Source organism: Falco naumanni, chromosome 18 (genome assembly GCF_017639655.2).
Source record: "Falco naumanni isolate bFalNau1 chromosome 18, bFalNau1.pat, whole genome shotgun sequence".
Taxonomy (NCBI): Eukaryota; Metazoa; Chordata; class Aves; order Falconiformes; family Falconidae; genus Falco; species Falco naumanni.
Window position 1 is genome coordinate 4,284,484 of NC_054071.1, and position 26,663 is coordinate 4,311,146.

General features: G+C 68.7%; 2 protein-coding genes across 3 annotated transcripts; one reads left to right on the top strand and one right to left on the bottom strand.

Annotated features, from left to right (window-relative positions):
* Window positions 1–338: 338 nt before the first annotated feature.
* PPP1R1B (protein phosphatase 1 regulatory inhibitor subunit 1B) lies at window positions 339–6,334 on the bottom strand. Of its 2 annotated transcripts, none has more exons than XM_040617813.1 (8): window positions 5,914–6,334; window positions 4,791–4,851; window positions 3,815–3,837; window positions 2,643–2,718; window positions 2,347–2,475; window positions 1,736–1,804; window positions 820–921; window positions 339–693 (listed from the first exon to the last, which is right to left on the bottom strand). In XM_040617813.1, exons 1-8 carry the CDS (start codon window positions 5,992–5,994, stop codon window positions 620–622), a joined length of 615 nt encoding a protein of 204 aa, XP_040473747.1. In that variant the 5' UTR covers window positions 5,995–6,334; the 3' UTR covers window positions 339–619. The 2 variants fall into 2 exon arrangements, with proteins under 2 accessions (XP_040473747.1, XP_040473746.1); XM_040617812.1 differs by having other exon boundaries at window positions 772–921; window positions 5,914–6,123.
* A 12,608-nt stretch (window positions 6,335–18,942) lies between these two features.
* On the top strand, window positions 18,943–23,205 carry NEUROD2 (neuronal differentiation 2). The gene is made up of 2 exons (XM_040617824.1): window positions 18,943–19,092; window positions 20,308–23,205. Exon 2 carries the CDS (start codon window positions 20,313–20,315, stop codon window positions 21,384–21,386), a length of 1,074 nt encoding a protein of 357 aa, XP_040473758.1. The 5' UTR covers window positions 18,943–19,092; window positions 20,308–20,312; the 3' UTR covers window positions 21,387–23,205.
* The last annotated feature ends 3,458 nt before the right edge of the window (window positions 23,206–26,663 follow it).

Here is a 26,663-nt window from a genome sequence, read left to right on the forward strand (position 1 = left end):
GGTGAGGGAGAGACCATTCTCCCCTGGGGGGAGCTGACCGTTGGGCTGGGGAAATGGGGCCTGTCCGTGGGGCTGGGAGGGACCATTCCCCACGGGGGACGAGGGTGTCCATGGGGCACCTGGGCCTGACCCCATAGCCCAGCCCCACAGCCCCCCGCTGGCCCACCAGGTGCCCAGTCCCCCCCGCCCGCCCCCCCCCCCCCCCCCAGGCAGTCACCCCCCAGCTACGGCTCTCAGGACCCCCAAGCCCCCCGCCCCCCCCCCCAGGCTGTCACCCCCCAGCCACATCTCTCAGGCCCCCCCAGACCCCCAAAGCCGCTCCAGCCTCTCTGTACAGCCGTTTATTGCAGGCGGGGGGCTCTGCTCGAAGGGCGCAGGAGCTGGGGGGGGCCCCACACCCCGCCAGCACCCGGGGGTCCCAGCCCCACAGCCTGCCCCAGCAGCTGGGGGGGGGGCACAAGGCCTCACGCACCCCTGGGGGGGGCTGGCTGGGGCCGGGACCCCTGGCAGTGAGGCGGGGGTCCAGGCAGGGCACACGAAGCGCAGGCAGGGCAGGGGGGGCTGGGGGGGGCACGGACGAAGCTGCTGCGGCCGGGGGGCGGTGGGTGCCCAGTGCCGGCTAACTGGTGCCCAGCGGGAAGGTGGGCGCATGGCGCTCGGGGCCGGGGGGCGCGAAGCCAACGTGTCGCCGCTCTGGGGACAGACAAGGTCACGCGTGGGACCCCACGGGCACCGGGGCTGCCGGGGAGGGGGGGGGGATGCCCCGCGTACCCCCGCTGCCACCCTCCTCCTGCTCCCGTCCCGGCTCCTCCTCGTCACCCTCCGCTCCCTCGGGATCCTCCGGGATCTCCGACACCGTCAGGGATTTCAGGGCCTCGCCGCGCTCCTCCAGCCCGCCGGCGAAGGACACCTTCTGCCCGCCTGCGGGACACGAGGACAGGGGACACCCACACCCCCCCCGGCGCCGGGGTGACCCCCTGGGACAGGGGGCTGCAGCGGGGGGTGGGCAGGCAGGGCCCCTTGTCCTTCCCGGCCCTCTGCCATCCTTGTCCCCGTTGTCCCCAGCCCCCTGCCATACCTGCTGCTCCACCATCCTTGTCCCACACTTTCCCCAGCCCCCCACCACCCCTGGCCCCCTGCTGTCCCCAGCCCCCCATCATCCTTGGCCCCTACCATGCCTGGCCCCCTGCCATCGTTGTCCCCCACTGTCCCTCACCCTACACCATCCTTGTTCCCCGCCATCCTTGTCCCCTGCCATCCCTGTCCCTCCACTATCCTTGTCCCCCACTGTCCCCAGCTGCCACCATCCCTATCCCTCCACCATCCTTGTCCCTCACCACCCCCATCCCCTCACCATCCTTGTCACCTCCATCCCCATCCCTCCACCATCCTTGTCCCCCACCACCCCCAGCCCCCCACCATCCTTGTCCTCCACCATCCCCATCCCCCCACCATCCTTGTCACCTCCATCCCCATCCCCCCACCATCCTTGTCACCCACCACCCCCGGCCCCCCACCATCCTTGTCCCCCACCATCCTTGTCACCTCCATCCCCATCCCTCCGCCATCCTTGTCACCCACCATCCCCAGCCCCCCACCATCCCCAGCCCCTCACCATCCTTGTCACCTCCATCCCCATCCCTCTGCCATCCTTGTCACCCACCATCCCCAGCCCCCCACCATCCCTGTCCCCAGCCATCCCTGTCCCCTGCCACCCCTGTCCCCACCCCGTTACCTTTCCGCTTGTGCGCCTTGGGGCCGGCGGGGAAGAAGCTCCGCTCGGCTCTGCCCTGGCTCCCCGGGGCTTCTCGGCCGGGTGGCGATGAGGAGGGGGAGAGGAAGGCACCGGTGGCACCGGGGCACCACCAGAGCTGGCAGCCACCGCGTCTGCTGAGCGGCCGGGGGTCCGGCTGGCCCCGGTGAGGGACGGGGATGCTGCCCAGTGGGGGGACATGGTGGCCCCCACAGGCCCTGCTCGGTCCCCGGGGAGAATGCAGCCGGCCTGTCCCCCCCCACAGCACCCACCCTGTCCCCAAGGGCTACAGGGGGTGGTGGCACCCATCGCTGCACCTCGGGGCTCCAGCAGCCCTGTCCCAGTCTTCCTGTGTCCCCCAGCTCTGGCAATCGGGTTCCCATGTCCCTTGGGCTCCAGCATCCTTATCCCCATGTCCCTTGGGCTCCAGCAGCACTGTCCCCATGTCCCCTAGACTCTGGCAGCCCCATCCCCATGTCGCCATGTCCCCCCAGGCTCCAGCAATCCTGTCCTCATGTCGTCCCCTGGACTCTGGCAGCCCCATCCCCATGTCCCCGTGTCCCCCAAGGCTCTGGCAGCCCTGTCCCCCTCACCAGTCTCGAGGGTGCTGTCGGGGTCGCAGGCGTGGGACAGCTCGTGCTCCCCGTCATCGGCCTCCCCGTCGGAGCTGTCCCCCCCCACCAGGCCACTCTCCAGGTGGGACTGCACGATGCGCTGCACCGCTGGGGAGGTACCAGCATCAGGACCCCACTCTGAGCACTGGGAGCACTGGGGTCTTGCCACAGAGCCACGTGGGACCAGGAGAAGCGTGGGGGATCCCGGGTGCCCCCAGCCCACCCCACACAGCCCCCGTGCCTCAGTTTCCCCCTTCAGATGTGCCAGCTGGTACCTTTGAGCGAGGGCGGTGTGTAGGCACACGGGTTGGTCCTCTTTGGTTTCAGCAGGCAGCCCTCACCGGAGGCACGCTGCAGGGGAGAGCAGCATCGGGGCTGGGGTCCCGGCATCCCCCCACAGCCCCCGGGGAGCTGGGACCCCCCTGGGGAGGTGGGTGCTGTGACAGGGGTCTTGCAGTCGGGAGCCCGGGATGAGGATGCTGCGATGGGGGTCCTGCAATGGGGACCTAAGGCTGACCACCCCCCGCTGATGAGGACCCTGCCACGGACATGCAGCGCTGGGGACCCCGCTATGGGGATGCAGCATTGGGGACCCCACCACGGGGATGCATTGTTGGAGACCCCACCATGGGGATCCAGCACTGGGGACCCCACAGTGGGGATCCTGCCATGGGGATGTAACATTGGGGACCCCACAACAGGGACCCTGCCATGGAGATGCACCATTGGGAACCCCCATGGTGGGGCCCTGCCATGGGGATGTAGCATTGGGGACCCCCATGGTGGGGACCCCACCATGGGGGGGTGTTGTTGGAGACCCTGCCGTGGGGATCCAGCACTGGGGACCTCATGATGGGGACCCCGTCATGGAGTTGCAGCACTGGGGACCCTACAATGGGGACCCCGCCACAGGGATGCAGCACTGGGGTCCTCATGATGGGGACCCTGCCACGGAGATGTAGCGTTGGGGACCCCACAATGGGGACCCTGCCACAGGGATGCAGCACTGGGGACCTCATGATGGGGACCCCGCCATGGAGTTGCAGCATTGGGGACCCCATGATGGGGACCCCGCCATGTGGATTGGTTGCTGGGGACCCCGCCACGGGGATCCAGTGCTGGGGACCCTGCCATGAGGATCCATCCCTGGGGACCCCACCATGGGGATGTGGCGTTAGGGACCCTGGTGTGGTGTCCCCGTGATGGTCACGAGGTGGTTGGCACCACGGCCAAACCCCACAGCCTGGCTTGGCTCCGTGTCCCCGTCCCCGTCTCCGTCCCCACGGTGCTGGCGCCGTGTGCCCGTGCCGGGCAGGAACCGATAAGCGCCAGGGCCAGGCTGGGATGGGGCGGCAGGCGCCCGGGCTGGGTCCCGATAACCCCCGGTGCCCCGGGAGCCACGGGACAGGGGAGTGGGGCTGCCCCGGGGGTCTCGGTGCCCACTCACCTGGTAGGGCAGGGACTCGTCCTCTGGGTCAGCAGCACCAGGGAGACAGGGGTGAGTGGGACGGGGCTGCCGGCACCCGGCAGAGCCCCCGGCAAGTCCCTGCCCACCCCAGCCCCCCACTCCAGGGGGTTACCCTGCCTGCCACCACATCCCCTTCCGCCACTGTGTCCCCTCCCTGCCACCCCATTCTTTATGTGACACCCTGTCCCCTCCCTGCCTCCATGTCCCATCCCAGACACCCCATAGCACAAGTGACACCGCATCCCAGTCTGCCACCATGTCCCATCCTGGGCATCCCATAGCACAAGTGACACCACATCCCACCCTGCCACCACGTCCCATCCTGGGCATCCCATAGCATAGGTGACACTGCAGACATCCCATAGCACAGGTGACACCACATCCCACCCTGAAATCATGTCCCCCCCGCTACCATGTCCCATCCCAGGCATCCCATAGCATAGGTGACACCGCATCCCACGCTGCCATCATGTCCCCTCCCTGCCACCATGTCCCATGCCAGGCATCCCATAGCACAGGTGACGCTGCAGACATCCCATAGCACAGGTGACACCACATGCCACCCTGAAACTATGTCCCCCCTGCTACAATGTCGCATCCCAGACATCCCATAGCACAGGTGACACCACATCCACCATGTCCCCTCCCTGCCACCATGTCCCATCCCAGACATCCCACAGCATAGGTGACACCGCATCCCACCCTGCCACCATGTCCCATCCCATAGCATAGGTGACACTACAGACATCCCATAGCACAGGTGACACCACATCCCACCCTGCCACCACGTCCCATCCCAGACAACCCATCCCATGCTTGCCACCACATCCCATCCCTGCCACCACAGCCCACTGGTGACACCACGTCCCACCCCTGTCACCACCTCTCGCCCCTGGCCCAGACATCCCCTGCCACCACGTCCCTGTGTCCCATTCCCAGCCGGTGCCGGTCTCACCTGGGGAGGAATGCTCGGAGAGCTGGAAGAGCATGGCCGGCGTGGGCCTCCGCCGGCGGATCTGGGGCACAGCGGGGTGTCACCAGCTGGGGACACCAGGGGTCCCCCCGTCCCCTGCCCTGCGCCCCAGGACGAGGCCCCCTGCACATGCCTGCACGTGTGTGAGCGTGTGTATGCGTGTGAGCGTGGGTGCGGGCAGGGAGCGTGTGGGGCCACGTACCCCCCTGGCACGGGGGGAGCACCCAGCCCTGGCTGGGGCGGGAGTCCCCAGGGTGAGGGTCCCCACCAACCCAGTGCCACTGAAGGATGCAGTGCCCCGCAGAGGGGCCACAGTCCCGTCCCAGCATCCCTGTGATGTCCCCAGTGCCCCCAAACCCCATGAGACCCCCAGCTCCTGCCTGGCCCCTCTGTGAGGGGTCTGGGTCCAGCGTGTGCTGGGGATGTCCCCTTGGGCCAGGGACAACTGGCTGGGGGTGGCTGCACTGTCCCCTCCGTCCCATCCCTTCCCTCCTGCCCTCCTGTCCCATCCCTGTCCCTGTCCTCCGGCACTACTCTCCCTCTGCGGGACCGCAGCTCACACAGGGACCTTGGAGCTCCCTCCTCCTGTCCCCATCTCTCCCCTGTCCCATCCTGTGCCCCCCATCCAGTCCTGTCCCCACTGTCCCTCCCGTCCCATGCCCTGTCCCCCTCTGATCCCCCTTGTCCTGCTTTCCCAGTCCCATCCTTTCCCTCCTGTTCCCTCCATCCCCCATCCTGTCCCGTCCCATCCACCTTGTCCCATCCCATCCCTCCTGTCCCCTCTGTCCCTTCCATCCCATGCCTTGTCCCCTCCAATCCCCCTTGTCCTACTCTCTCAGTCCCATTCCCTGCCTCCTGTCCCCTCTGTCCCCCATCCTGTCCCCTCTCATCCCCCTTGTCCAGCTCTCCCAGTTCCACCCCATCCCTCCTATCCCACTCTGTCCCCATCCCGTCCCATCTGCCCCCATCCCTCCCGCAGGACCCAGCTCACATCAGCACCCTTGGGGGTCTCCCATCTCTCCCGCTCATGCCGGGGGTCCCTTGTCACAGCGCTGGGTGACAGGGGACCCCCGGCATGACCCCGGACCCTGACGGCCACCCTCACCATCTCAACGGCGCGGGGGTCCAGCTGGCTGGGGGGGGCTGGCACCGAGAACTGGATCTTCTTGCGGTCCTTGGGGTCCATGGCCTCGACCGAGTGTCACCGCCGCTGCCGGAGGGGGGTCTCTGCCGCCGGTGCCCACCGCGCGGAGTTTGGTGGCACCCGGGGCTCAGTACGGCGAGGACTGAACGCGGCGGGAGGTGGGGAAGGCAGAGCCGGTGAGGAGGAGGAGGAGGAGGAGGAGGAAGGAGAGGGAGGGAGGACACATCTCCTACCAGGCGCTGAATTATTCATCCCCCGGGGCAGGGGGGCTGAGGCCGGTAATGAGCCCTTGAGGAGCCCCCCCAGGGGGTTCAGCCAAGCTGTGGGGGGCCCTTAACCCCTTCCCTGCCAGGGGGGTGTCCTCTGGCTGCCGGGGCCGGTTGGGATGGGACGGGAACGGGGGCCTCCACCGGAGTCCCCATCCCTCGTGCCTCAGTTTCCCCGCAGAGCCGCGGGCTGGGCGGGCAGGGGCACGGCCACTCGTCCTCAGGGGGGTCGTGGGAAAAGCCCCCCCCCCCCGGCTGCTCCGTGCCACATGGGGGGACAGCACGGACGGGATCTCCCGGGGGATACAGCCAGGGGACATCCCCAGGGACACAGGACCACCAAAACACCCCCCCGTCCAGGTGCCAGGGCTCCAGCTCCAGCCGGGGGTGCTGGGGGCAGGGGGCTGTGCCCCCCCCCCTCCGGCTGTGCCTGGCTGCCCCAGCTCTGCCCCAGCTCTCGGTGGTTTTCCCGGTGGAAAATTCCACCAAACCCAAAGTTTGCCCCCGGAGCAGTAGGGGCTCGGGGCCCCCAGGCACAGCCTCATCCCGGCACGGCTCAGCACCGGTGCTGCACGTGCCAGGCTGTGCCGCGGTCCTGCCGGGACGGACACCGGACTGAGGGCATCTCTCCTGGCCCACCGGTGGGTCCCCGTGCAGGGGGACAGCGGGGTCACCAGCAGCCAGAGTCACGGGGTGGCCTGGCGAGGTGACAGAGCCTGGGCGGTGGCATTGGCGTGGAGGAAGCCACTTGTGGGGAGGGAGTAGGAAGGGGGAGCCGGGAGCTGGCTCCGGCCCCCGGATCTCCCGGTGCTCCAACGGCTGCGGGTGGCCGCGGGCCAGCAGCCGCCGCTCCAGCAAAATATTTACCCGAGTGGCACCGTGCCATGGACCAGCCTCCCGCCCGCCGGGCCCCACGCGGCAGAGATGGCAAAGCCCGGCTCTGCGTGGCAAAGCGTGGTTCTGCATGGCAAAGCGTGGCAAACCATAGCTCTGTGTGTCACAGCAAAACGTGGTTCTGCATGGCAAGGCTCGGCTCTGCGTGGCAAAGCTGGGCTCTGTGTGGCAAAGCACGGTTCTGCATGGCAGAGCCGGGCTCTGCATGGCAAAGCCTGGTTCTGCATGGCAAAGATCGGCTCTGCATGGCAAAGTGTGGCAAACCATAGCTCTGTGTGGCAAAGCTGGGCTCTGTGTGGCAAAGCTCAGCTCTGCATGGCAAAGCTCGGCTCTGCATGGCAAAGCGTGGTTCTGCATGGCAAAGCTCAGCTCTGCATGGCAAAGCATGGTTCTGCATGGCAAAGCTCGGCTCTGCATGGCAAAGCGTGGTTCTGCATGGCAAAGCTCGGCTCTGCATGGCAAAGCATGGTTCTGCATGGCAAAGCTCAGCTCTGCATGGCAAAGCGTGGTTCTGCATGGCAAAGCTCAGCCCTGCATGGCAAAGTGTGGCAAACCATAGCTCTGTGTGGCAAAGCTGGGCTCTGTGTGGCAAAGCTCAGCTCTGCATGGCAAAGCGTGGTTCTGCATGGCAAAGCCCGGCTCTGAGTGGCCAAGCGTACCCAAGCCAGGCTCTGCGAGGCTGACCTTGGCCTTGTGGCACAGCACAGCCCCAGGTGGCAGTGCCCACCACGTGTGGGGACAGCCCGCGGATGGGCACCCACAGAGCCCATGTCCCTGTGGGAAGGGGCTGGGGGGTTGAGCCGGGGGGACAGAGCGAGGGGTCCCTGGGTCACCCCGCACCAAGGCTGGCTCTGTGCCGGGGGGCCCTGAGCATCGTCCCCATCCCCGTTCCCGTGTGGGCCCGGAGTCATTATGGCAACAGGTTCCCAGGCTCCTTCCCGCTGCCGTTCCCGCTCCTCCCGCCCACGAAGGCACTGTGTGAGGGGGTGGCCGGGCCCCCTCCCCGCGCTGCAACAGCACCCGCAGCCCCCTGGGATCAGCACGCTCCGCCCCCGCCTGCACCCACGCAGCCTGCACCCACGGGTGGCACATGCGGCTTGGTGCAGGGGGGGACCGCACCAGGCCTGGCACCCGGCGCTGCTGGGGAGGGGGCGCGGTGCCTGAGCCCCCTTCATCCCACTGGGGCTGGGAACACGTGAGCCACACGCAGCCCCACTCCTCGATGGGTCAGCCCCATAGTGGCACCGTGGGCACCCAGGCTGTGCTGTGGTGGGCAAGGACTGTGCCGTACCCGTGCCATACCCGTGCCGTGCCATACCATGCCATGCCGTGCCCATCCCCGTGCCGTGAGGCGGGGGCTGCAGCTCCGTGCAGCAGCAAATCCTCCCGCAGAGAAAGTAAAAATAGCAGCAGGTTCAGGGAAGCGGCGCTCGCCCGCCTCGCCCCCTGCCAGCGGGCACCGGCGAGGAGCGGGAGCCATCGTCCGCCGGCGGAGCAACGGCGGTGGGGGGCTGGACATGGCGGGGGCAGGGGGCTGTGGGGCTGGGGCGTCGTGGGGAGAGGGTGCCATGGGGGTGGGGAGCCATGGAGATTGGGCGCCATGGAGATTGGGCGCCATGGGGATGGAGTGTCATGGGGATGGAGTGTCATGGGGATGGAGTGTCATGGGGATGGGATGCCATGGGGATGGGGTGCCGTGGGGATGGGGTGCCATGGGGATGGGGTGCCGTGGGGATGGGGTGCCGTGGGGATGGGATGCCATGGGGATGGGGTGCCGTGGGGTTGGGGTGCCGTGGGGATGGGGTGCCATGGGGATGGGGTGCCGTGGGGTTGGGGTGCCGTGGGGATGGGGTGCCGTGGGGATTGGGTGCTATGGCGGGGGACGTGGTGCCATGGGGACAGGATGCCATGGGAATGGTGTGCCATGGGGATGGGGTGCCATGGGGATGGGGTGCCGTGGGGATGGACCATCATGGGAGCAGGTAGACATTGCGTGATGGGGTGCACCAGGGACGGAGCATCGTGGGGACAGGGTGCCGTGGGGATGGGGTGCCATGGGGACAGGATGCCGTGGGGATGGGGTGCCATGGGGACGGGGAGCCGTGGGGATGGGTGCCATAGGGACAGGGCACTGTGGGGACAAGAGGACACGGGAACGCCTATTGCCCGGTCCAAAAGGTAAGTGTCGGGGGGCGGGGCCTGGGCGGGGGCGGGGCCAGGGCGGGGGTGTCCGTCGGTGCCGACCCCCCCCCAGCGCCCCTCACCGTGGGTCCCCCCCCCGGACTCCTGGGTGCCCTGTGCGAGGGGGTGCCCGAGCCCCCCCACTCCCGGACCCACCGTGGGTGCAGCCCCCCGGGCACAGCCCCCCCCGCCCCAAGCTCCAGCGGGGGCGGCCGAGTGGGGGCCGGTGCCCCCCCCCACGGGCGCGGGGGAGGTGCCAGGAGTGGGAACACGCGTGGGAGCCCGCGGGGGCGGGGGCTTTAACCCCTTCCCTGCTGGGAGCCCCCCCCCAGAGACAAGCCCGTGGCGCTGCAGAGGGGAAGGGGCCCTGGGGGTGCCCCCCTCCCCAAACGGGACTGCATGGGGGCGGCTGAGGACCTGCCCCCCCCCCCCCTCCGTGGCACCTCACTGTCCCGCTGCCAATGTCACTGCCCGGGGGGGGGGGGGGCGGGGGGGGGGGGGGACCTCTCCGTGCGATGGGGAAACGATATGGGCGGCGGAGGGGGCTGCAATTCCGTGTCCTCGGCGTGACGGGGGCTCCAACCCCAGCGCGAGGCGGGGGGAGGGGGGCTGCAACCCTGTATCCCTGGAACGGGGGGGCTCCAATTCCTTATCCCTGGAAAAGGGGGGCTCCAACCCCATATTGTAGGAAGGAGGGGGGCTGCAACACTGTGTCCCTGGGAAGGGGGGGACTACAACCCTATATCGTGGGAAAGTGGGGTGCTACAACCTCATGTCGTGGGAAAGCAGGGGGCTACAACCCCACATCTCTGGAAAGGGGGGTCTCCAACTCCGTGTCATTGGAAAGGGGGGTCTTCAGCCCTGTGTCCCTGGCAAGGGGGGCTCCAACCCCATATCGCTGGAAATGGGGGGGCTCCAACTCCATATCCCTGGCAATGGGGGGGCTCCAACCCTGGTGTGTGGAAGGAATGTGTCCCCCTACCCCTGTGGGCCGGGGCGCTTTGACCCCACACCCCGGCAGGATGGGGGGGCTGCTGTCCCCAGCAGGATGAGGGGACCCATCCCTACCCCCCCAGCAGGGTGGGCAGGGGGCTGTGCCCCCCCTGTCCCCCCTGGGCTGGGCCTGGTGCCGGTGCCCTCGCCAGCCCGGCCGTGCCCGTGGGTGCTGCGGCACGCTGCCGGCAGCTGCCACCCCCGGTGCGGCTGGCACGGCGGGGCACGGCGCTGGCACGGCCACCCCGGTGTTGGCACAACCAGGCCTGGGCATGGGCTCAAGGGCTTTGGCACCGGGTGGCCAGAGCGGAGCCGCGGCTGGAGCCGTCCTGGTTGGCAGCCACTGGCCACCAGCCCACGCCAAGCCACATGCCCATGGCCCGGGATGCTCCTGGCCAGGGTGGGACCAGGGTGGGCATCCCACCCGGACAGGGCATGAACCGGGGGGGGGGGGCGGGGGGGCTGTGTGCATGGAGCCCAGTGCTGAGGTCTCCCTGCTACCCCCAGGAGGGTCTGATGGGTTAAAACCAGGGGGTGGGGGGGTGGGGGTGGGGACACGGGAGGGTCCAAGCCTGGAGTTCCTGAGGAGGCAGCGGGTGCAGGGGAGAGGCAGCTCGGGGGTGTCCCCATGCCGGGGGACAGCCGTGCCTCAGTTTACCCACCTGTAGCACGTACCCTCCTCAGTCGCCCCCTTCCCCAGGGGGGTGTGACCCCAGGGGACCCGACAGCCCATCCCGGTGCCCTGCCAGGGGGGGCTGCAGCTGGGGGGCCGCCAGCCCTGCTCCCCCCACCCCATCCCCCCCCATCCATAAGACCCTCCTGGGGAGGGGGCCCGGAAGATGCCCAACCGCCAGCACAGACCAGTTTGCTGCCTCTGTTCCCAGAAGAAAGAATAAAGTTAAAACATCTGTTAATTTATAAACCAATTTAACCATGACTGGTTAATAAATAGCTACCAGCTGCCAACCCCACCCGGGCGAGGGGCGCGGGAAGCCAGGGATGTGCAGCCACCCGGGCTCGCCCAAGCTCCCTGCAGCCCCCCCACCCTACTCACCTCCCACCCCAGTGGCACTGTCACTTGTCCCCGGGGGGGGGTCCCCAGGGGATTCAGATGCCCAGAGGGTCGGGGTTTGGTGGGGAGAGCCTGGTGCCCGTGGGGAGGGGGGCACAGCCACAGCACCTGGCATGGGGATCCCAGTAAAGGGGCTGTGGGGTGCAAATCTATAGGGGAGGGACATGCGTGTGAGTGTGGCCTGGCTGGGGATGGTGCCCCGGTGGGGGGCTCTGCTCGTGCGGGGGGGTGGGTATGTGGGGACACGGGTCCCTGCGGGTGGGGGCTGTCCTGTTTGGGTGGGTGGTGGGACGATGGGAACAGGGGAGGGGGGCACCTGGGGGTTACATGCATGTGTATGTGCACAGGTGTGTGCGTGCACGTGCCAAGGCTCTGTGTGTGTGTGCATGTGCCGTGGCTGCGCATGTGTGTGTGCACAGGTGGGTGGGTGTGTGCGCATGTGTGTCTGTATGTGCCAGGATGTACGTGTGTGTGTGTGTGCATGTGTGTGTGTGCCAAGGATGTGCATGTGTGTGCGTGCATATGTGTGAGTCCATGCATGTGTGTGCCCGAGTGTGTGCATGTTTATGTGCGTGCCAGGGACATGCATGTGTGTGCATATGTGTGTGTGCACAGGAGTGTATGTGCATGCACATATGTGCCAGGGATACGGACGTGTGCGCACCCCTATGCGTATGCATGTGTGCATGCATGTGTGTGTGCAGGAATGGATGTGTGCTTGCATGTATGTGCCAGGGATGTGCACGTGTGTGCACACGAGTGTGTGTGTGCATGCATGTGTGTGTGTGCACACGCACAGGAGCGTGCAGGGTGCATGTGCACATACGTGCACAGACCCCACATGTGTCCCCACTCCAGTGGGGCCAGGGGGACTCCCCGTCTCTCCTTGGGGAGCTGCTGTCCCCATGGGGCCGGGGGCCGGTGACACGTCCCTTGGCCTGTGCCGGGCGCCGCGTGGAGCATCTTCACTGCACATGGATGCAGGACAGATGTGGCTGGAAAAGGGCCTGACCCTGGCGTTGCGGCGAAACCAGGGATGGCTGCGGCGAGGGAGCTGGATGGTGGGGTCCCCACTCCTGCACCCCCAAACCCTGCTCCCAGCCCCTCTGTCCCCTCTCCCCCTTGGTGGCCGGAGGGTGCAGCAAGGTCGCAGTGCTGGGCACGAGCCCCTTCCCGGCCGCGCGCCCCGACACGTGTCGCAATAGTAATGTAATTTGTACGTTAACAATGGGCAGCTTGAGGTTTATATTTAATTACAACGTTTGCACCAACCTGAACTCACCCTTATTCATCAATAATGCATGGGTTTGTGTTTATCGCTGCTTAATTAATCTGTGCTTACGACAATTAAAGGCTTGCAAAATCCCCAAAGGTGGCGGCGGGGAGCGGCTGCGCGGTGCTGGCGCGGTGGTGGTGCCAACATGGTCGTGGTGCTGGCGTGGTGGCAGCGCTGGCGTGGCGGTGGTGGCCGGCAGGAGCTGGAGCAGCTGCAGAGCGGGGTGATCCCCTCCTCAGTCCCCGCATCCTTGGGGGCCTTCTCATGCCAGACACCCCCCCGGGCGAGGGGAGAGCCCCCAGGCGCAGGGTGCTGCTGTGGGGAGCACCCTGCACCCCCTCCCCAGCAGGACCCCGCTCCCTGCCTCAGTTTCCCCAGGAGGAGACAACCGGTGCTACCGCAGCCACCAGGCTCGGAACCACCACGGACCCCCAGGCACCAACCTGGCACCCCCAAACCACCCGCATCCCTCCTCCCTGTTGCCCTTTTTCTTCATTTTCCCTTTTCCCTGCCCCCTCCCACGTGCCAGGGCTGGGGGTGCTGGTGCCCCCCGAGCCGGGCAGCGTGGCCAGGCCGTGCCGTGCCAGCTCTGTGCCTTTAAACGCGGCACGGCGCGGCTGTCCCGGATCAGCCGGAGCGCCTATTAAAATTTTATGCGAAGTGTAAATGGGCCAGGTCTCCAGCTTCCCGCTCCCTCCGAATGATTTATTACTCGCAAATACCACAGAACTAATTAGTATAGTAATTAATTAATACGAATTTGCATATTTGCATGTGCAATTAGTGCAGTGGAGTGATTACTCTGAAAATGAGAAGTTGGGCTTGTCAGATGGTAGTGTGAACTGGAGTGGAAAAGCCTCGTGCAAATGAACCTGGGCGGCGGCGGCGGCGGGCACGCGGCGGCACGCGGCGACACCGGCCCCACGCCGTGCCACGCCGGGAGGGTGCGAGGCCCCACGCGTGGTGGTAGTGGTGGGGCTCAGCCCCGGGGACCCCCCAACCCCAGCCTGGCCCTGGGCCCCCGCCATGGGGACCGCTCCATCCCTCGGCCATCTCCATGGCGACTCACTGTGCCAGGCGCATCGCCATGGCAACAGGCCGGGCCACGCAGCCTCGCCATGGTGACTGTCGTCATCGGCGCCCTGTCGCCATGGAGACTCCCCTCCCCCCCAAATCCATTCCCTGCCGGGCCCCCCCTCCCCAGCCCTCCATGGCACAGGGTGTTGGCATCGGGGTGCTGCTCCCCAGGCTGGCGGTCCCCAAAGCCACCCAGGATGCAGGACGGGGGTCCCCGAGGTCCCCAGGGGTGGGAGGCCACCAGCACTCTGACATGGAGGCGAGGGTCCCAGGGGTCCCCCCAGCACCCTGTAACAGGCTGGAAGAGCCAAGCCCCACGATGGCAACACCAGGCTGGATCCGCTCCTAAGGGCTGGTGGCCCGAGCCCCCCCACATGATGGGGGTCTGGCACCCCCCACTCCCCAGGCCTGAATCAGCCCTTCGCCAGCGTCCCCAGTGCCACTCCGGTCCCCCCTCACCCGCAGCCCCTGTGCCACCCATCCTGCTGAGGCCTGACACCACTCGGTACATTTCTGGGAGGGCCACTGGCCACCTCTCCCCACCTCTGGGGGGGCAGCGCAGAGGGGTGGGGGGCCATGGGGGGGGACGTGGCAGCGGGCAGTCCCCGCCACCCCCCCCCACCCCACATCCCCTCGCCATCACGCCCTGCCGGCTCCCTGAAATGGGCCCAAGCGGACGCCATCTGCCGCGGGGGGGCCGGGGGCCATTGCCAACAGCGCTCGTTCATCCGCACCGTGCCCATGCCGGTGGCACCGCCGGCTCCGTGCTGGCCCCCTGTGCCCCTTGTGCCCCCCCGCTTTGACCCAGCCAGGGCAGCCACGGGGAGGGGGGGGGGGCGATGCTGTGGCCGCAGGGGTTCTCCTGTCTGCTCCTGTGGCCTTGTGACATCACAGTCCAGCGGCTGCAATGTCACAGCACGTTGTGACCTCACCAGAGCAGCCCTATGACCTCAGCAGCAGCCGGCCGGTGGTCCCGGGCTGGGGTCCCCCTCTCCCAGCCCCACCACTGTCCCCAGGGGGCATCTGACCCCACCGGGAGCAGACCCAGCACCCACGGGTTGACAAAGGAGCACGGAGGGGTGGGACATGGGTTCCCTGGGGCCACCAGCCCCCCCCACGCCGGGACCCCTGTCCCCATCCCCGCACACAGCCGCTGCTCCGGCGGTTTCCCGCTGGCCAATTCCCAGGGTGTCGTTTCCCTGATTAACAGCCTGTGTCTTAAAAACCGCTGCCAGGTCCTGTGTATGGCAGTGCCGGGGGCAGGGTGGGGGCGGGCAGGTGGGGGTCCGGCTGCCCCAGGGGCAGCATCCAGCCGGGGAGGGGGTGAAGCAGCCACCCCCAGTGAGGGGGGCTTTGCTGGGCACCAGCACCATAGCCCCCCAGCAGGCACAGCATCCCCCTGGCTTTCCTGAGCAAAAGAAGAGGGGGGGTCGCTAAAAGCCCCCCTGATCCCAGCTGAGTCAGGGCCGACCCTTTTCCTCCCTCTGTGCCTCAGTTTCCCTCCACCATCATCTTTCTCCTCCCAGGCTCCCCAACCCACCCATGACCCCACAGTCCCCATTGCAGGGACCTTTAGGGACACGAAGACGGGCAGGGCACTGATACCCCCATCCCCACCCCTCGGAGACCCCCACCCACAGATGGGGCCCTGCTCACCCAGTGACTGGAAGATGCCCAGGGATGGGTCCCACGAGGGAGAGCTGCACCGGGGGACCGGGCCCGGGGCCACTTCATCCCCGAAGGCAGCAGGGACAGGGATGGGGACAGGGATGCGCTCCTGCCGCTCTCCTCCCCTCGCTGACATTCCCCGGCGGTGGCTCCGTTAGCGCATCCATCTCTTCCCAGCCTTCACCTCCCAGAAATATTGCAGCGCGGAGCCGACTCCATCTGGCAGCACGGCCCCCGCCTCCCCCCCCGCCACCGCTCACGGGGGGACGCTGAGCCGGCTCCTCTGCTCCAGCCCAGACGCCTCAGCCCCCCACCAAGGGGGGACGGGGACCCCACTGATGAGGTGGCCAGCTCGGATGCCCCCCATCCCATGGCGGGGTGCGATGCCATGGCCTCGCCGAGGCAGCCAGCTGCGGTGCCGTGCGATGACCCCCACGCTGGCAATGCCGCAGCTGGCTGAGCCCCGGCAAACTCACCCCGTGCGGGACCCCCGGGAGCCAGCCCAGGCCCAGGTGGCTCCCAGCCGGGTCCCAGCACCACCCAGCACCCGGCTCCGAGCCCCGGCTCTGCCAGTGTCAACCCACTGCCGTGCCCCCACCGTGTCCCTCTGGATGCCACATGTCCCCAGCACCCACCTCCAGGACAAAGCTGCCACTGCTCCAGGCAGGGTCCCCATTGCCATCCGCCACCTTCCTGCTAGACGGAGGGGAAGGGACACGGAGGAGGAATTTTGCAGGAGGAAAGAGCTTCATGCACCAGCCAGAGGCCCTGCTGTGCCCGCCGGGCAGCGAGACCCCCAGGGACCCGGCTGGCGTGGCCAGGGACCACAGGCAGCAGTGCTGGAAAAGCCAATCCCTGCACATGAGGACCAGGATGGGGACCAGAGCCCTGGGGTCACTGGGCCCAGCTCCCCCAGCCCTGACCTCCTGGGACAGCAGAACCCCCCCACACACACTCCCTGCACCCAAAGCACCAGCCCCCATCCCTTGCCCCTGCTCCCCCCGCTGTGCCCGGTCCTGCCTTCGCTCCAGCCTCCCCGCTCCTGCCCCCCAGGGTAGCCCCGCTTCCCCAGGGGCCAGATTCTGCTCACGCAGCCCCTGCGCCGTGATGCTGGGAGCCCCACTCACCACCCTGGATGCACCCCCCCTTGCCCCCAAAGGCACCCGGGGACCAGGATGGTGCTGCCCCTGCCCCACTCTGCCCTGTGCCATCACCAGCCATGGCAGAGGGGACAGCGGGGGGACATGGGGATCCCTGCTCCTGCCTGCACTGTGGGCCATGTCCCGGCACAGGCCGGCCAAGGGCCCCCGGCACCGCCCCGGCACAATGCAGCGGTTTGGGTTTTCATCTCCCTGCTCCCCTTTCATCTCCTCTCCCCGTTTCATGTCTCCACTTTCTTCTCCCTCCAAGCGCTGTGCATGCTGATGAGGCTCACGCCTGCGCCCACCCTTGCCGCTCGCCGGCTGCTAATTAGGCTGTAACGGATGCACTGGGCCAGGGGCTCGTGGCTTCCCCCTGTCCCCATCCCTGTCCCCATCCCTGTCCCCACACGGGCCAGCCTGCCCGCTCACACCGTGGCATCTTCTCGGCTTTGGGCAGCCCCGGTGCCCGCGGGGGTCCCCCATGGGCTGCCACCCCGGTGCCAGGAGCCGCCTGCTTCACTGCCCCGAGGCAGGGGGTGCAGCCAGGCTGGAGGGGGGTCGTGTCCCCCACCGAGGGTGGGTGGTCCCCTGGCCTGGGAACCGAGGGCGACGCCGTGGGGACTTACCCAGAGCTGGCAGGCACGGGCAGCGCTGGTGTGCCGCGGGCACCGGGTGAAGGTGTGCTCCCCAGGCACGGTGATGCCCGCCTGGCACCAGCCTGCAAAATGAAGATGGCAGCAACAGCGGGAGCTGAACGGTGCTGCGGGGATGGAACGGCTGCGCTGTGCCAGAAGGCTGCCCGGGAATCGGTGCCCCGGCACAGCACCGGCACCGGCACGGCTGGGGTGGGCCCTGCCTCCCCGCGGGCCAGCTCCAGCCCAGGTGCCATCTGCTCGGCCGCAGCCGTGAGTGACAGTCGGAGGGTTCGGCAGCGTGTGGGGGGGACGCTCGCTGCCGGTGGAGGCCCCTCTGTCACGTGCCAGCCCCGACACCTGCACCGGGGGAGCGGGTGCCGCCACTGGCACAGCCCCGGCGGCCAGGCACGGCCAGCCCTTTGTCTGCGCGTGGGCACAGCCCCGGCCACTGCTGCCACTGTGTCCCTGCCATGCCCACGCTGTGGCCGTGCCACTCTTGCCCGTGGCGCATGGCCAGCACGTGCCAGTGTGTAGCACCCTGCACCCACTGCCCCCACCCCTCGAGCCAGGCAGGTCCCGGCCCCCCCGAGCTTGCGGGGACCGAGGCGATCCAGGACACGGGGACATGCTGTGGCTCAGCCCTGATGGCTGCAGGGCAGCGGGTGCTGGGCTCCTGGGGACACAACACCCCCGTTACGGGCTCACTGCTGCTGCCCGCTGCCACCGGGGCACAGGCACGAGGGGAACGGCAGCAGCGATGTCTGGCCGTGGGGGGGACGGATTGGGAGGCTGGGGGGTGTCGGGGTGCTGCCAGGCCGGGGCACAGGGCTATGGCAAGTGAGGAGGTGCCTGGCAGACAAAGGCCTCGCTGGTGGCACCGCGGCATGGCCGGGCCTCCTCCACTGCCACCGTGGGACCCGCATCCACAGAGGGGCTCGGACCCCATGTGCGTCAGGGAGGGCTCGCGCGTGCACGTGTGTGCAAGCGTGTGCGTGTGTCTGTGTGCGCACGTAGGAGTGTGCCGACGGCTGGCTGTGTCTGTGCACACCCGGCTGTGCCGCGGGGCTGCAAGGAGAGGCTGGCGCGGCTGCGTGGCCGAGGGGGTGCCAGCGGGGGCCATGGGGTGGTGGGCAGCCGGAGGGGCCATGTGCCACCCATGTGGGGACCCATGGCCCTGCAGTCACTGGCCCTGTCCAAACCCACACCTGCAGCCCCCTGCCCACACTGGTGTGGCCAAACCAGGCAGCGCCGCCACCACCGCCTCCCCCAGGCCCTACCCAGCCACAGCCCCCAGCCCACACCAGGCCCTCAGCACCGCAACCATCCCCACTCGGCTGGTGATTGAGGGTGGGGACGGACCTGGGCGAGCCGCCGCAGTCTTTTGCGGCGAGCCGCAGATGCCAGCTCCCGGCGAGGGTCCCCACGGCGTCTCCCCCCTCGCCCCAGTGCCCACCGGCCGCCCCCGACACGCTTGGCCCAGCCGGGATGGCCGGTCTCCCCCGTCGCCCTGCCGCTGGCTCCATTGTTCAGCCCGGCCCCGCCATCGCCTGCATCTCGCCCGGTTCCCATTTTGCGGCGTGTAGGCAGAGCTGTAGATTTGGAAAAAGGTTGGGGTTTTTTTTTTGTTTTTTTTTTTTGGTTTTTTTTTTTTGAGTACAGAGTGACAGATGGCGAGTCCTCCTTCCCCAGAGAGACAAATCTCCCTGAATGCAAGCGCATGTCAATCATTAGCTCTCATGTGATAGCTCTCGCGCATGACGTGCCAACCATATGGCACTGGCAGCAGAGCTGGTACCCCCTTTGCTGGGTAGAGATGCCACTCTCGCCTCCTTTTGGATAGAGGACTGCAGGAGGCTGGAGCACCTCAAGGAGCCGCGTCCCGCTCCCAGAAGATGCTGGGAACAATGAAATAAGAATTCCTGCGGTCCGCCCGAAGGTGAGTTATGTAAGAAGTGGAGGGCTGGGAGGGCAGCGGAGGAAACTTGAATGGAGAAAAGGCAACTTCCATGTTGATTTTGTTTCTCCGCCACGTCTCGCCCTTTCCCCCCCCAAACCTACCCCCCCCCCTCCCGTCTTTCGTTCTCCCCCCGGCCCTCGGTTCTCCCGCTCGCTACCGGCCCCGCCGATGGGGATTTCCCCCCCTGCCCCGGAGCGCCCCCCCCCCTCCCCTCCCCGGGGGAGTGCGGGGGTGTTGGGGTTCCGGCCCCCCCCGCCCCCCCCCCCCCGCGCCTGGGCGCGCCCGGGGCGGCGCGGGTCCCGTCGGGACGGAGCGGGCAGCGGCGGCCGAGCGGCATCAACGAAATCGGCGCGGGAGCCGCCGCGCCGCCGCCCCCGGGGGCCCCGACCCGGCGGAGCCGCCTCCCCGCTCCCCCGCGGCGCCCCCGGCCCCCGCCCCGGGCGGTGCCCCCCCGCCCCGGCCCCGCCGCCCCGGCCGGTCCCGGGGGCGCCCCCGGCCGCGCCGCCGCCCGCGCCCCCCCGCGCTCCCCCGGGGGGGGGCCCCGGCCGCGACCCGCCCCCGCCGCCCCCTGCCGCGCCGCCGTTTGATGCCGCCGCATTTCACGGGCCCGCGCTCCGGCGGCCGGAGGGAGCCCCGGGGCCGGGGGGGGGGCGCCGGGCGGGTCTGACCGGCCCGGAGGGGGTACGGGGGCGGGGGGGATGGGGGGGGAGGGCGGCAGCGCCTCGGCCCTCCGGCCCCGGGACGGCGGTGGCGAAGCCGCGGCCGGGGCCGTTCCGCGCCCGCGGAGGGGAAAAGTTGGAGGCGTCGAAGAGGGGCCGGCGGCACCGGGCCCGGCCCGCGGGGCACCGGGGCGGGGGGGGATGGGGGGTGCACCAGCCAGGCCGGGGGCGGGGGCCCGTCGCGGCGGGCGCGGGTGACCGGGAGCGGGGGCGCGGGCGGCGGCGGCGGGGAGCCCGGGGGGGGGGGCGGGGGGCGTCGTCGAGGGGGGGTGGTCGCCGCGCCCCGGGGGAGCCCCGATGCCCCCGGGGGCGGGCGGCCGGGGCGGGGGGCGGCGGCGGGCGTCCCCGCGCCCAATTCGTTTTCGCCGGTCCCGGCACGGCGGAGCCGCTCCGGGGGAGCGCGGGGCGGGGCGGGGGGGCGGCGGGGGGGGCGGCGGGGCCGCCGGTAACCCTGGCTCTTTGCCCCCCGCTGCAGCCACCATGCTGACGCGCCTTTTCAGCGAGCCCAGCCTGGTCCCCGAGGTGCCGAAATTCGCCGGCTGGGCCGAGGAGTGCGAGGAGGATGCCCGCAGCGAGAAGGAGGAGCGGGCGGGGAAGGGCTGCGCCCTCCCGGAGGAGCCGCCCGAGGGCTCGCTGGGGGAGAGCAAGGAGGAAGGGGAGCTAGGCGGGGACGAGGAGGAGGAGGAGGAGGAGGAGGAAGGCTTGGAGGAGGCGGAGGGCGAGCGGCCCAAGAAGCGCGGCCCCAAGAAGCGCAAGATGACCAAGGCGCGGCTGGAGCGCTCCAAGCTGCGGCGGCAGAAGGCGAACGCCCGGGAGCGCAACCGCATGCACGACCTGAACGCGGCCCTGGACAACCTGCGCAAGGTGGTGCCCTGCTACTCCAAAACCCAAAAGCTCTCCAAAATCGAGACCCTTCGCCTGGCCAAGAACTACATCTGGGCTCTCTCCGAGATCCTGCGCTCGGGCAAACGGCCCGACCTGGTTTCCTACGTGCAGACTCTGTGCAAGGGGCTGTCGCAGCCCACCACCAACCTGGTGGCCGGTTGCCTGCAGCTCAATTCTCGCAATTTCCTCACGGAGCAAGGGCAGGAGGGCGGCCGTTTCCACGGGCCCAACGCCTCCTTCGCCGTGCACCCCTACCCCTACCCCTGCTCGCGGCTGGCCGCGGCGCAGTGCCCGCCCGCCGCCGGCCCCGGGTCCCACGGGCTGAGGACACACAGCTACTGCGCCTCCGCCTACGAGAGCCTCTACGGCAACGCGTCCCCCGACTACAACAGCTCGGAGTACGACGGGGGGCTCAGCCCCCCGCTCTGCATCAACGGCAACTTCTCCCTCAAGCAGGACTCTTCTTCCCCCGACCACGAGAAAAGCTATCACTACTCTATGCACTACTCGGCGCTGCCCGGCTCCCGGCCCGCCGGCCACAACCTGGTCTTCGGTTCGACGGGGATGCGCGGGGGGGTCCACTCCGAGAACATCTTCCCCTACGACATGCACCTCCCGCACGAGCGGGGCCCCATGTACGAGGAGCTCAACGCCTTCTTCCACAACTGACCCCCCCCCAGCCCCCCAGCCCTTCTCCGCCCAGCCCCCCCCCCCCCCCCCCTCCACCGCCCGACCGCCCCAGCCCCGAGGAAGGGGTGTGTGTGTGGGGAAACCGGCCCCCGGGGCTCCGCCGAGGGCTTTGGTGCAATATGGGGACCCGGCCCCGGCGGCGGGTCCCCGCGCCCCGTGGGGACAAAGTGCTTTTTTGGGAGGATTTCCCCTTTTCCTTAAATGATTATTTATTATTTGACTAGTTAAATTATTATTATTATTATTATCATTATTATTATCATTATTATTGTTACCATTATTATTATCATTATTATTATTTCCCCGAGGGGGGAACGCGCCAAGCGCGGCCCCCGCACCGCCAGCCCCCCGCAGAGCCGCCCCCAGAGCCCAGCCCGGCCCGCTGGATCGAACCGCTTCGTTTTCTTTTTAATTCGTTTTCATTTCATTTTTGGGGGGGAAATTTTTTTTTTTCCTTTCCCCACCCCCCTCCCCTTCCCCATTTTGGGCCGTTTCTCCCCTCCACCGCCGTGACCCCGTACCCTCCTTACCCCCCACCCCCCCCGGCATTGGACACCCGCTGCCCCGGCCCGTGGGAGCGAGAGGAGCCCGCGTTGATGCGCGGAGCGCAACTTTCCGAAGCAATAAAGAGGCGAAGGGAGGAACCCACATTTCTATCTATGCAAGCAGGCCCGGCCCGGCGGACGCTCAGAGATGCACTTTGCTTTGGGGGGGCCCCGGCCCCGCTCCCAGCCCCGGGAGCTCCTCTCGCAGCGCGTGTGTCAGGACGTTTTTTACCTGTTTTAAAAAACTTGAAACGGAAAAAAAGAAAAAAAAAAAAGAAAAAAAGGGGAAAAAAGAGAAGAAAAAAAAAGCAAAAAAAAAAAGGGGGAAAAATTAATTAAAAAAAAAAAAAAGAATAAATCCCCAACCCCGCGGAGAAGCCGCGGTTTTCCCCAGCTGGAGGAGCCGGGGCCGGGCGCGGCAGGGCAGCCCGCAGCTATGCAAGCGGGGCTCCGGGGGGGGCTGGCGGGGCTGCGCCCCCTCCGCGGCGCCGGGGCCCGGCCCGGGTGTCTTCGCCCCGGTTTGCCGCATTCCCTTGGTCGGGAGACGCCGGAAAGCCGATAAAACGCTTTTTTTTTTTTTTTTTTCTTCTTTTTTTTTTTTTTTCCTTTGGAACCTGCCCGCACCACCTTCAAGAAACCAGCATTTTTAGAGACCAGGGAGGAGGAGGATGATTTCTGAGAAATGTTTTCAAAACGAAAAAAAAAAAAAAAGTTTTGCAAAAAAACAAAACAAAACAAAAAACCTGGAAAAACAAAAAAAAAAAAAAGAAAAAGAAAAAAAAAAAAACACAAACCGTTGTAGCAAAGGGGACCCGCCTGTCCGACACCAGAAGTGCTTTCGTGTTTCTGTTCCGTTTCATTTCGATTAATAAATATTTATGGCCAACGATATGCAAGAGCCCCCCCCCCCGCGCCGGGAGCCGCTCCCCGCTCCCCCGCTTCCCCGGGCCCCGCCGCCGCGGACACCGCTTGGCGGCGGCGGAGCGGGGGGGCGCGGGGCCGGGGGGGCCCGGCGATACTGCATGCACCGGCCCCCCCCCGGGGCTCCCCCCCCCCCGGCCCCGCTGGACGCTCGCAGCCCGGTCCCGGCCCCGCCAGGACTCGTCGGCCGTGACGAGCCGCCGCCGGTGCGATTCGCGGCGAACCTGTAATTACCGAGCGTCCTTCGACGGCGATTAATAAATATTCAATGTTGACTCCGCCGCCTTCGCCGCTTTCCTTCCGCCCCGGGGCACCGGGGGCACCGGGCCGACCCCCCGCCCGCGGCACCTCTCGGCGGTGCCGGTGCCGCCGCCGCTCCCGCCGCCCGTGTGCGCGGCCCGCGGTGGGGCGGCGCTGATATAACGCGGCTCTGCCCCACGGGTGTCCCCCCCGGGACCGGGGAGGCGGCGTCCCCCCCCGGCGCCAATAAAGGCACCGGGATCCGGAGCGGCGGCCCAGGTCGGTCCCGGTCCCGCCGTCACGGGAGAGCGGCGGCGGGGACACCGCTCCGGTCCCCCGGGAGCGGTAGCTCAGAGGCTGGTGCCCGGAGCTGGCACCGGGCCGCGGTGCCGGTGGCCAAGGCCGGGCTCTTCGGTGGCGGCCCCGGTAACCGGTCGGCTCCCGGCGTGGCGTCCGGTGCCCGTGACGGCTCCTCGGTGCCGGTGCCCGATGGAGTGCCGGTGCCCGTCGGAGCCCCGGCGCGGTGCCCGGTCCCGGTGCCTGTGCTGGTGCCCATCGGAGCCCCGGCGCGGTGCCCGGTGCCGGTGCGAGGTGGAGCCCCGGCGCGGCGCCAGTGCCGGTGCTCGGTGCCCGGTGCCGGTGCCCGGTGCCGGTGCCCGGTGCAGACCCGGCGCCGTGCCCGGTGCCGGTGCCCGGTGCGGAGCTGTCCGCTGCGGCGGTGCTGAACGGGCGCCCGGGCCCCGCCGCCTCCCCAGGCGAACGGTAACCGGTCTCTTTACCGCCCGCGCCACCGGGGCTCATCACCACCCGACGGCCCAGGACCCCGGGTCAAGGACTGGGCTCCCGGTGGTGCGGTGCCGCTCCCCACGGCCACGCGGGTCGCCGGTTCCCCGCGGGAGGTGGCGTTCGCCGGGGCAGCGCCGGGGCTGCGGGAACGGAGCCCCCGGTTTGCTCCTGGGAGAGGTCGCGGAGATCCGCGCCCCGCAGCCCCGCGGCCTTTGGGGGGAATGTGCGCAGGTCTGGGGTCGGGCCGGGACGTGGCCCCCGCCCGGCTGGGCCCGGGGCCGGCGCCGCCGGGGCTGGAAACGGGGAGCGGCTCCAGCGCGGCCCCGACGTGCCGGGCCCGGCGGGGGAAGGAGGCGGCGAGGAGCCTGGCCCGGCGGCGGAGCGGGGCCGCGCCACGACCCGCCGAGACGCTGCGGCGGAGCACGGCCCCCGAGACTCCCCCGAGCCCCCCCGGCCGGTGCCCTGTGCCCGCTGCTCCCCGCAGAGGAGCGAAGCCTCTTCCGACGGCTCCGGCCCGAGCGTCCTCCCGGGAAGGACCTCGTTTCTCCGGGGAAGAAGCCCCGGGGCCGCTCCGGGGGGGAGCCCGGGCCGGGGCTCCGGGGGCCCGGGCGGGGCCGGTGCGCGGCCGTTCGGCCGTCACCCGCAACCGGCGGCACCGGGGCCGCGGCCCGGAGATGCGGCGGCGAAGGGCCAATGCCCCGGCGGAAGGGAGGGGGGCCGCGGGGGGCCGGGGGGCTGCGGGGGGGCGCCGACATCTGCTCCCGGGAAGGGGCCGGGGCCGGCTGTGCAGGGGGGGCCGGCCCCGGTGGTGGGGCTGCCGTTAACGTTCAATTCCCGGGATTTTTGTTTCCCCGGCCCCGCCGAAGCGAGGGGATACGGGAACCCGCCCGGCTGCTCCAGTACCGACCGGCCCCGCAATGCGGCCCCGCATTCGGTGCACAGCCCCGGTGCAAAGCTCCGGTGGACGGTTTTGGTGCCCGGTGCTCCCGGTGCACGGCTTCGTTGCAAAGCTCCGGTGCACGGCTCCGGTAGCAAGCTCCGGTGGCATGGCCCTCTGCAGAGCTCCGGTGCACTGGCGGGGTGCAGGGCCCCGGTACCAGGCTCCGCTGCCCGGTCCCGGTGCCCAGCCGGCCCGCACCGCGGCCCCGGTTGCTCCCTGGGAGGGAGGCGGGAGGTCGGGATCCGCCGCCGCCACCCGCCGAGTTCTGCCAGGGTTTTGCGTGATCATGGTGGGATCAAAGTCACGTCGGGGAGGGTTGGAGGGTTGGGGGAGCGGGGGGGATGTTACCGGAGACCCCGTCACCGCCGGGGGGACAGGAGCGGGGCCAGCACCGGGGGCACGCCGCGGTGGCGGCTCGCCCGGACTCAGCCCCACTATATGAAGGCAGGATGAGATTGGGGGGGGGGGTCTCCCCCCCTCTCCCCTCCCCACAACCCCCGGTGCCCCCGGCCCGGCCCGGCCCGGCCCCTCTCCCGGCCCCCCTCCCGGCCCGGCGGAGCGCGGCGGGGGCGCGGGGCCAGCGCCAGCTCCGGGTCGCCGCTGCCACCGGCGAGTGCCAGCCGGGGGGGGGGAGGAGGAGTCATTGCTTCAGTTTAAATTTCATGGCATCTGTTCATTATTATACAGTGCGGATTTTTATATGGACAGCTAAATTAAAGACAGATTTCTGCCAAAATTGCAGATACCATAAAAAACGGAGGCTCCCGGCGCTGGGCGCTCGCCGCGCTGCGGAGGCGGCCCCGTTATTGCCACCGGGGCCAGGCGGCCCCGCTGTGGGGGCTGGGGGGTGCCCGGGGGTCGTGGCTGTGGCCCCCGGTTTAGGGGGGCTGCCCCCGGCTTTGTGCGATGGGGAGACGGGGACGCCACCCGGGGGTGGGGGGTCCCCGCGGTCCCCGGAGCTGCGGCCAGGGCAGGTCGGGTTGGCAGCGGTCCCCGCCGCACCGGGGGCTGCCGAGCCGCCCCCCTCCCCCGCCCGGCCTGCCAGGCTCCATCGCAGAGGAGTTAAAACAAGGACATCTGTGCCTGGAATCGCTGCGAAGCTCCAAACCTGCCAACGCCTGCTGGCACCGGCCTCCAGCAAATGCTGGTACTCCGGAATGCGGCACCGCCTGCAGCCCAGCCCGGGGGGCCCGGCCCGGCCCCCCCGCATGGCCCGGCCCGGCCTGGGGGCTGCTGCTCGACCCCCGGGCACACGCGTGTGTCTGGGTCTGTGTGTGTGTGTTTCCCCCCCGGGCAGTGTCCCCGTCATGTCCCCGCCAGCCGCAGCCCCGTGTCCCGTGCGGTGGTCCTGCCTCTCCCTGGGGTCGTGTCCTTCCCCCGCATTTACCCCCTGCCCCACTGCCAGCGTGAGGCCAAGCCCTGAGCCTGGTCCCTCATCCTCACCCAGGGGATGACGGTGGCTGTGGGAGATGCTGGAAGGGTGAGGAAAAGCCCCCACACCCTGGTGGGACACAGCCAGCACTGGGGTGGCTGTATGGATGGGCTGGGAGGCTGGGGGGGGACAATGCAGGGGCAGGTGGTACCCAAGGGACGGGGTCACCCTGGGCCAAGGGCACCTGGAAAGCTGGGGTTGTGCTGAGCAGCCCAAGGGTCCATAGCCCCAAGCCCTGCAGAAAGGGGGGAACCTGGGTGCCCCTCAAGCCCTGGGGAGAAAAGGGTCAAAACTCAAATAAGGGCAGCGGGGGAGGCTGGATCCAGCAGATGTGGTGCTGGCCCTGGCCGGGAACACCGGAGAGCAGGTGGTACCCACCTGAGCACCCCGCA

Coding starts and splice junctions, on each gene's coding strand:
- PPP1R1B (XM_040617812.1), bottom strand. CDS start 5,994: ATGGACCCCAAGGACCGCAAGAAGATCCAGTTCTCGGTGCCAGCCCCC. Junction 4,852..5,913: donor ACCCCCGCGCCGTTGAGATG/GTGAGGGTGGCC, acceptor GCTGTGCCCCAG/ATCCGCCGGCGGAGGCCCAC. Junction 2,476..2,642: donor CACACCGCCCTCGCTCAAAG/GTACCAGCTGGC, acceptor GTACCTCCCCAG/CGGTGCAGCGCATCGTGCAG.
- NEUROD2 (XM_040617824.1), top strand. CDS start 20,313: ATGCTGACGCGCCTTTTCAGCGAGCCCAGCCTGGTCCCCGAGGTGCCG.